The 10,309-nt window shown below is 39.2% G+C and overlaps 1 protein-coding gene across 3 annotated transcripts in view; it reads right to left on the bottom strand.

Annotated features, from left to right (window-relative positions):
* Positions 1–1,331: 1,331 nt before the first annotated feature.
* The window catches only part of TSHZ1 (teashirt zinc finger homeobox 1), a 57,274-nt gene continuing 48,296 nt past the window's right edge, over positions 1,332–10,309 (bottom strand). The window contains exons 1-3 of one of the 3 annotated variants that reach the window (XM_086894356.1): positions 8,709–8,773; positions 6,445–6,639; positions 1,332–5,937 (exon numbers count right to left, since the gene is read on the bottom strand). In XM_086894356.1, coding sequence (XP_086750482.1) covers positions 2,753–5,937; positions 6,445–6,550 — 3,291 coding nt within the window. In that variant the 5' untranslated portion in view covers positions 6,551–6,639; positions 8,709–8,773 and the 3' untranslated portion in view covers positions 1,332–2,752. Of the gene's footprint in view, positions 5,938–6,444; positions 6,664–8,708; positions 8,774–10,309 lie in introns of those variants that run through there. The other 2 variants (XM_086894355.1, XM_086894357.1) reach the window with 2 other exon arrangements.

Below are 10,309 nucleotides of genomic sequence, written 5' to 3'. Positions count from 1 at the left end.
TTTACATTAGATTCAAACCCACTTTAGAGCTATTATTTCTTCCTTTCAACCTTTTCACACACTACTGCAATGTACTACAGCATATTTTATAATCACATGTTTGCAGGCCTGTGGGAAAGTAAACAAAACTTCAAAGGGTTATTATTTAAGGGCTCTGTATTATGGCCATAGGCCTGACTGTTTTTCTTCCTCACCACCCCTTGGGCCCAAAGCACATAATCATCCAGTAATTGAACTGAAATGTCTAAATGGCTAGATCCCCTGAAGGACATAAGTAGTTAGCAGTGAAGAAAGTAAGGGACATTTTAAAAAACCCTCATGGCTCTTTCCTGCACTGCTTAGAAACACCGTGTAAATGTAACTGACCTGGACCTGATAGGCTTTTACGGAGAACAGAACAGTGCATGGATATTTCTGGAGTTGTAGCTGAAGTAAAGATTAAATGTTGAGCCATGCTCTGTTTGGAAGCAAAGATCTTACATTTAAATTACTTTCAGAAGAACTGAGAAGAAGAAACAGAAATATACATATGTACACAGAAGTATATAACACAATAGTATCACTAATACCACATGAAAGCAAACCCCTCTAGGTCCTCATACTTAATAGCCCATCCAAAAAGTGTAATGGATAGCAGATCCCAGGCTTTCATACACTGTAACTGTCAAAGCACTCAGGAGATAGAGAAGTGAAGGCTCTGACAGCTCTCTTTTACATTCTAAATGACATCTGCATTCAACAGAACAGAAATAAAGATTAAGGGAAACACCTGATATGATAGCACTCAGCTTACCTCAAAATGCAATATTTAAAAAGTACAGAGAAACATAGGTCTGCCTCCTTGTACTGTAAGTAAAAACTGGTGTCAAAGCCTCTGAGGTCTTTACCGCTGCCAGGAAGGCAGCACCACAGCATCCAACAGACTGCAGGGGCAGGAGCCACAGCCTCCAACTATGGAACTGTTGGAATCAAAAGGTGCTTCACCAGAGGAGGGAGGAAGGAGACGGCCTTTGAACACACAGAGAAAATGGCTACAGGTACAGTCACACAGCATAAGGAAATTAACTTGGCCAAAACCTTTGCAGCCTCTCCTGTACCCCAGCGAGGAGCAGAATGCCCCTCGGTGCTCTGGCTCTGTACCTTTTGCAGTGAGTACCTGCTGCAGATCTCTTCTAGGAGGTTACCAGCATTACGGCTTCGAGCGAGACACGTCAGCACACAGATCACGAGAGATGATTTCAAATAGATTTTCGCTGGTTGATTATATAAACGATGCCTCTTATAGCTGGAATAACACCTCAAAGGCAATATAATGACGACATGACAATGTATGTAAATCAAGAACTGCATGTGGGTTTATTTTACACTTGAGAAAACAGTGGATTTAATTGTGTGAACCAAAATGTACTGTACAATATTAATGATAAAACATCAAAATGTATAATTCATAGTGCATTGCTTGCTTTATTTTTATTTATTTAATTTTTTTGTCAGATAGTTCCTTTAAGTACATGCATCTGGAAAGATGCAGGTGCCAGTAAAATTCCTCTATTTATATCAAGCTGCAGGAACTAAATTTTATTCAAAAAGTGTGGTTTTACATTATATACACAGAAATTGAATATAAAATGACAATATAAAAAGTTAAAAGAGAAAGCATACAGCCAGAAGGTACAAAGAAAGTTGAACAGTTTAAAATGGTACGATATGTAACATGTATTTTTTTTTAAGCTGATGCTGGCAATTTACAAGGAACAGAATCCAACATTTGCCCCATTTTTTTTTTTTTTGTTTTCATTTACCAATGCAGCACACTATAGAAAGGTCAGCTTGTACCAAAGCTTAACATTTGTAAATAACTATAAACTGCAGTATTTTACAGGAAAAAAAAAATAAAGGAAAGAAAAGAGCATTTTTACATTTGTTTTAAATAACAGCTTGCATACTTTTTCTCTTTTTTTTTTTTCTTTTGCCAAAAAGTGGCAATTCTCAGCATCCAGAGGGTATGGGCATAGTGGCAACTTGGTTTGCTTTTTTTTTAATTATTATTGAACTTATACAGTTGTGGCTTCCTAACCCCTTGAGTACTACACAGCTCTCCTTCTTCCAAGGACTGCATGCACAATATCTTCACAAACCAGTTCTGCATTAAAAAAAAAAAAAAAAAAAAAAGGAAGCTCATTCATTAAAAAAAAAAAGTCCTGCTTCCGACACAGCTTTTATTTAAATGAAATGCCTTTAAGCCTTTTGTTTTGTTTTGCTTTTCCTTATTTACTTATTTACTCACTGGGAAAGGCACAGAAATGCTATTACAGTTCTCAGAGGGTTAAAACTTGACACTACCAGGTTCTGTGACCTTTATTGTCATGGCAACTTTGTAATTTTAGGATGTCTCTTTATCATTGTTCTTTGTGTCTTTCTTTACGGCTAAATTAATGTCTCTCAATAGTGTCTCCCACTATATTCTACAAAAGATAGCTTAACATCAAGGACAGATGTTGAAAATAAAGGTCAGACTTTGACTCACAAAAAATAAAAACAGAAACAAAAAAATAACCATGCACAGATCAGACAAAGAGCATATAAATATAGCTACAAAATAAGTGTAAGAAAAACCAAGGTCCAGATAGGCAGTTCAGCAACAAAAGTAAGACTGATTTCAGAGGCTCAGGTCAGGCCTAGTGCAGTACTATGAAGAAGTTTAGTGCAATGTTCCTGTGGTCACTTGCATACCTGGCTGCTTACCTGGACGCTATTGTTTTTCTAACTCAGTTACATAGATCAGATGGTCCTCTGGGGACTTGCCATGTGTTTTACTAAGGTGCAGTTTGACTGCATGCTTGCTTGCAAAAGTTCGGTTACAGAGCTTACATTGGAATGTGGAGCCTAAGTCCTCCTCGGCAATTCCAAGTGAGCCCAAAGTCTTGTTTGTGAGGACTTTTGAAACATTCTGCTGTTCTTGAATCTGATTAAGTGGCAACTTTGACAGATCCTTCAAACTAAACCCTAGGTGTGTCTCTAAGTGACTTATGTATGTAGAAGCAGTCCTGAACTGAGAGGCACAATCATTGCAAAAGAAAACAGGATGTCCTGTGTCCAAGTTCTTTAAAAATTTAGTTCCACCTGTCCTCCTTAACTGATACTTCACATTGGCCAGCCAGTGGCTAATTGTGGTCATGGAAAGACCAGTAAACTTAGAGATGTGTACCCGCTCTTGTGGACCTAGGTCCGACATAATGTATTTGCCTTCTGGGGTCTCCCTCAAGCTGGAAGCAAACTGGGCTTGAAGGATCAGAAGATGCTGAGGGTTCCAGTTGGACTGTCTGCCCTTCCTCTTGTGTACTGGTGACAGTTCATCTAGAGCTTCCTCAAAACTGCTCCCATCAGCATCAGACTTCTCTGACACGGTAGAGGGAGTTGAAGACTTGGGTGTCAAACGCCCCGTGAGGTTCTTCACCATATCAGAAATATCCAGCAGGGCACTCTCCCTCAGCGGGGACGAGGCAGAGTCAGCCACACTGGAAACAAGAGGCTTGTTTTTGGACTTAGTTAAATCAATAGGTTGATCGCTGTTCTCATAGTAATACCGGTCAATAGCATCAGCCTGCTTGACTGGAGTGGTTGGGTAAATGGGTTTGTCCAACATGCTGTTACTAATTTTGTACAGCATGGCCAAAGGGTCCAGAGAGGGGCTTACCGGCTTAGAAATTTTGCCTAAGTGGGTATTCATAATGGACTGTAAAGCGCTCAATGGATTAATGAAGGATGGCTCAGGTGAATGATCTGTGATAATTCCTAAATTGTTACAGCCATTTGCAACCTTTGTTTTAAGTGGCTCCGTACCATTTGGCGTATGTGCTTCTGCTGGACTATCCTTTTTGACCTTCTGAACTTCAGACTCAGAGCTCTTCTTTGGCTGCTGTTTGTTATTTATTTCTTCTGCTTTTGGGAAGTCCTTGTTTTCTTTAGCAGCAGGTGACATGGGTTTAACTGGAGAACTCTTCTCCTTCTCCAAAGGCTTTTCCTCCTTCTTCACGTTGATTTTACCTGTAACTTTCTCCACTAGTTCCTCCATAGCAGACACATTGCTCTTGTGAGGTGGGGGTGTGAGATTGCCCGGGGAATGGATGAGTGCATTGTGTTCTGACGACAGTGATTTCACACTGCTTGCGTAGGACGGCTGCATTTGAACGCTCTGCACCGCGGGCTGAAGGGGTTTGACTGTTCCCGGGAGCTGGTAAGCTGCATGAATACTGGGATATCCTCCCCAGGAAGGGGCTCCATTCTGGGCTTTGCTGATGGCTGTTGTCACTGTGTTCTCCAGGGATTTCAATATGTCTATTCCGCCTTTGGGACTATCATCTAGGTCCTCCTCTCTGAGGTATTGATACAAAGTTGTTGGCTCAAATTTCTCTGTGGAGTCCTCACTCTCTTCTTTAATCTTTTTCTCTGTTTCAGTGACCACCAGCTTTTCCTTCTCTAGGTCCTTCTTTTCCTCCGAGTTTGTGGAGCCCGCTGGGGAATCGGGCTGCTTTTTAATGTTGGAGGCTGGTAGCCTTGTGTGGGTGGTGGGTGGAAGAGGTATAGACTGTATTTTCTCCTCCACCACTGGGTCCAACACTAGCTGTTTGCCTTTTTTGGAAGCAGAATTGGTCACCTTCAAGAAATGACCGGTGACCATCATGTGAGCAGTGAGCTGCTGCAAAGTGTCATGGGAACTGCCACATTCCATGCACTTCAGTATTTGGGCTTTGCGTGCCTCAAACTGCCAAGTGTAGCTAGCACCATTTTGATAGCCATAGCGGTTGTTCGGAGTCACGTAGGGATTGGCAGCTTTCTGATCCTTTGCAGACTCACCCAGTGAAGCTTCTGTCGTGATCCCTGTTGGCTCAGGTGAACAAGGCGAAGCCAAGTCCTGAAGTGCTCGCTTTTTGGTAGAAGGGACCAATTTGGTGATGGCTGGTACTGGCTCCTTCAGAGGCACTTTCTGGTAATGCTTTGTTTTTATCATATGGACACTGAGGTCTTGCAAAGACTCAAATGAATGCCCACAGTACATGCATTTCAGCACTTTCTGGGCATCCTCTTTGCCTTCCATTTCCATGAGCGATCGTTTCCTAGGCTTTGACCACCGCTTGGTCTTATCAGCTTCTTTATCTCTGTTGTCATCACGGTAATGTCCAGTTTCGTTCATGTGCACTGTTAGCTCCACCAGCGTGTCGTAGGCTGCACTGCAGTCTTTGCATCGGAACTTGCTGGCACCGGTGAACACAGACCCATAGAGTTTATTGTTTTGCCGGTAAAGCTGTACCGTGCTGAAGAGACTCGGCTCTGGGAGAAGTCCATACGATGAGGTCTGCTGCAGAGTTTTAGCTAACGCAGCCTGGTGCCAGTCGTAACCTGAGCCACCACTGTTACTGTTACTGTTACTAGTACTACTGGTGGTTGTACTGGTACTAGTGTTCGTACTGGTAGTACAAGTACTCTGGGAATTGGCATTGGCCTCAGTACTGGCCGTGTTTTCATTCTGGCTGATTCCGTTGTTGCTGGTGGTTGGATTGGATTTCTTTAAGTCCAAAGCTAAACTGGACCAGCAAGTCTCTGAAAGCAAATTTGCATACACAGCTTTTATTTGTGCCAAGCTGTCCTGTGGATAGGAAACATTGTCTGTGCACTGAGGATCCTCTTTCTCTTCTTTAGAGGAAGTGCTTTTGAAATGGGCCAGCTGATCGCTGTTTTCACTAAACGGCGAACCATAGCCTGCATCCTGATTAGTTGCAGTGCTGACTGGGGAGTTCTGGTAGCTTTGAGCCTCTTTGATCTCCGCTTCTTCATTGCACAAATACTCATTCTCCTGGATGTCCAGAGACAGCCCGTCATCTTCCACGCTGTCTTCATCTATTTCTGCTGCTTTCAATTCTTCCTCAGGAACATATGCTAAAATACAGGAGGGGAGATGGGGGGGAAACAAGACAGTGTTATTGAACATGCACATTTTACATGGCTCTCCTGCACTAAAAACACTAACCATGAAGACGAATTTTGAAGATACATCCAAAACACAAACTCACCATCACTCACACACTCCTCCTATAAATCCACATACTCTGTCATGGTTACAGTTTGATATCAGTGATACTGAAGAATAAACTTTGACTTCAGCTGTAAAATATGTGCCCAGATCACAGTAAATAGCATAATATCAAAACTAAAATCAAACAAAGAGCCTACTAAACTAGTTTTTATCAACCTAAAAAATGGCCGGGCACTGAGCTATATTTACTACACTACATATGTATGTGTAACGCATTGCAGCTGACCTGCATCCCTCAGACCATGACACTCAGAATCACTGACTTGACCAACTCTATCTTGTCAGTTCTGTCTTTTCTTGCAAACTGGCTTTAGCTACAGCTTCAGGGGCCATTTCTATGTAACTGATACCTGACTCTAATGAAGCCATACAGGGCAAGAGTGTCAGGTCAGCTGTTCTCAGGGTCTCCTGGTGTCTGGCTGTACTGCGTCCATCTGAGAGCAGAACAGCTTTCATTTTTTGAAAGGTGAAAAGAGAAGCAAGACTGATTGCTTTCTGAAATGGGTAGGATGTAGTTTGCCTCTGGTTACGATCTGATGTGGGTCCTGCATTTAACATTTTGAAAAAAAAGCAGTCAGAAATTAGAAGTAAATGCTAGAGATTAATTTCTTAAAGCAACAAACAAAAATCTTGGTATCTCCACTGCACCTTGCTTATTGGCTTATGGAAAATATAAAACTTTGCTATTGCATTGCTCTCTGTGAAACTATATGATCTCACCAAACTATGTGTTTATCTATATCAAACCATTTGTTAAACTAGCAAATGTGATATTCATGAGCAGATGGCCATTACATCAAAACACATTTACTCCAAGGGCTCAATTCACAGAAGTGACTTACATGTACCTAACTGATAAATGTACACTTTCATTGCAAAGCAGAAAACGTAGCTGTACACATCTCTCTCCAGTTTTGTAAAAGAAGCTTAAAAAAAATCACAATGCTAATGGAATGTAGATCATTTTATAAGAGTGTCAAGGTAGAAAATATGGATTATGAACAATTTTCAGTAACTGAATAAAAAAGTGCCTCCTTGTCAGGTGAACTCTGCAGCAAGTGATGCTGAAATGTGTCCTGTGTCCTTTCATGGTACAGTACTGAAAGAAAGCCAGAAAAGAGGCACTTCTGCTCCTGTGTGGTATGAAGAAAATATGTATTATCATGTTAACAAAGCTGAGGTCTTCTACAGCTGGGGGGAGCATAAGTACAAGACGAGCTTCTTTTTGTACACAGTTGCTAACATATTCTGAAATGTCTTTTCTGAAAAAATAAAAAGAATCTTCTTTCATTGTAACATGAATACTCTTTGAAACACATTACGGTCAGTACTGCATTATGTATTCACCTTTGCAATTCAGTCTTAATGCAGCCCCTAACTGCTTCAGCCTGATCTTTTAAGATGAAGTAGGAAAATACTCCATATCTAGTACTGGGGTCATACTGAACCTTAAGATGCCCATTGCATTTTTCACCTGTCCCTTAAATGCCAATATTTTCAGATGATAATTTGACCTTTTAGTTTTTAAAAAAGTTCTAATCAGGGCCCAAACAGATAAATCAGCCTGAAGTGTTTTCTAATATGTTTAAAAAGACAGGTGAGTACCAAGCACAATAAATAAAATCCAGAAATAATCCTGGAGTCAAAGGCCAGGAAGGTGCCAGAAAAGCATTGTAAAACCAGATGAAATTATTCTCCAACAAGCATTTTGTCCATAAAATGAAGACTAGAATGCAGAAGTAGTGTGAGAATTCAGAAGGCAGCCAGCTTCCCTGTCTTGCAGCAATGCTGCTGTTGGAATACTCTGTAGATATTTGAGCATGGTAGGACCGCCGCAGTTCTGAACTCTAGGTACACACGTAGAACTCACTCCCACAGCTGCAGTCTAGGATCTCTTAGCTCTCTCATTCAACATAACTGTTTGCAGTAATCTCTAATGGCCAAAGACAATATATTTTTAAATGTCAGAAAAGTGAAGAACAGTTAAAGAAGAATATGGGTTTTAATTTTGAAATTATTTTAAGTAAAAAAAAACCCCTCTGAGACCTAAAATTCACAACAATGGGCAGTTACCATCTGGCACTTTTATTTAAAAAAAAAAAAATAAACAAAGCAAGTACAAGCTAAAAACAGAGAGGACACATATTTTGAGCTTTTATGAACAGCTTTCTTCTCACTAACCACAGAGCAACTATGTCACTTTTCTCTAATTTTCACATCCCAATATTTTTAATAACTAGGTGAAAAAAACTGTTGTAAGATGATGAATGTTCCTACAGTTGATACAACATTTTGTAAGGATCCATATGAATTATTTGCTTACATCTCTTTACTTAATTCTAAATTGCATAAATACATATTTTTATAATTGCTATATATAACAATCTATATATCTTCTTAAGTAGAAACTCTAATGATCCACTGCCACGTCTTTTATTTTTCTTTATATTTACTTATGATGCTATTTTCTCTTTTATCATACTTTTGCACTGTATCATAAAATTAAAAAGGAGTTAAACCATACAAGAAACATTAAAACTACATGTAAGGTCCCTGTTAAACTGCCAAAGCAAAGAAACCAAGTATCAGGGTGAAATACCTATCTTTTACTTACCTTTCCTACTCTCCGGTTTTGCTGAGACTACTACACGATTGAGTTCACTCCCTTACCAACATATACTGCAATATAAGGGTTAAGAATGTATAAATGTCCAGAACTACGATTCTCCATGATTTCATAATTTAAGCCAGCTCTAAGAAAACCCTGAATTTGTATGATGTGCACATCCACATCTCTGTACATGTATCTAAAGTCACAAAGAAATAATGCTTCTTAACAAAAAAGAGAGTAATTTATCTGTAATGTTTAATTTCTATCACTGCAGTGAAAAAATAGTCTATTTAACTCTTCTGGTTATCATAGGATACAGACAATACCTGTTCATTCAAGACCACTAATGCTTATGAGATGAATAGCAGCACACTCAACATATGGTATTTTGCAAGGTCAGTGCAATTCTCTAACTGAAAAGGTTTCTGAAAGAGCTAACACAGAAGCAAACAAAAGGAAGAATGTTAATGTCTAAAAACATGCACGTTTTACTAAAATTCTCACCGAATTTTGACAAATAAACAAAATTCAGTATTTTAAACACAGCAAAAATGTTCCTATTATAATTACTTGCAGAGAGAAGTAATATATTGTACCTTAAATAAAAGCATGAGATGTTCAGATTCTAAATTATAAAAACTAGATCAACAGACAGGTTTCAGACAACATATCTTTCTGTGACTGAGCAACTCTCAGCAATCTTCTCCAGACATTCCTGCATCAGCAAAGATACTGTTGGTTTACACGTCCCAAAACCACACAAAAATATTAAGAGCAGATGCAAGCAATGACCCTCCTCAACAATAACTATAGTCAAAGCAGAAGAAATTACAGAACCTAGCGTCAGCTTTTTTCTTCCTTCTCATTTGTGTCTGGAAAGACTGAGGCAAATACAAAGTGTGAAAGAGGGAAAAACCTTCAAATTCCAAACAACTAAAAATTAGGGGGAGCATTTTGTATTTCTTTTGTTTCTATTAAGTCTTGCTATTATTTTTTTGCCTGTAAAATGTGCCTTCTGGATGCCAATGCTTCCCCATAGATATACTGTCATCTTTGAGCAGTGTTAAAAGCTGTGCATTCTAATCTAAGTGGACATGAGATGCTATATATTGTACATGTGAGTAGCACAGCACATTGTGTTTGCTTCAGTGAGAATATTTACACTATAAATACACATCCATTGTTTGAAAAAGCAGACAGAGATCTGAAATGTAAGGATGTGGTTAAAAATACAAATATTTTCACATAAAACCTTTCCACAACCTTGGAACTATGCTTTTGAAGGAATCTGTCTCTATGGAGGTTTTCTTTTCCATTCAAAAAGAGATTCAACATTAAATAAATTATTTTGAAAAGCAGCAAAAGTAATAATTGTATTTGGTTTTAGTATTCTACAAAATTAAATGCAGTAAGCACTTCAAGACCCAATTTTAAATCTTCCAAACAAATAATTTTATTCAGAAGAGACACCTAAGCAGTGAAGGTCACAGTTCAGTAAAGGAATTGAATACTGAAATAATTTTCACTGAAATACCTATTTCACAGTTTTGACAAATAGGGATAGGTTTAGGTCTAAAATTCTTCACTAAATCAGGGCCTACTCT

Source organism: Cyanistes caeruleus, chromosome 1 (assembly GCF_971803275.1).
Source record: "Cyanistes caeruleus chromosome 1, bCyaCae1.hap1.1, whole genome shotgun sequence".
Taxonomy (NCBI): Eukaryota; Metazoa; Chordata; class Aves; order Passeriformes; family Paridae; genus Cyanistes; species Cyanistes caeruleus.
Note: the sequence above shows the minus strand (reverse complement) of the source record. Positions and strands in the feature narration are given on the sequence as shown.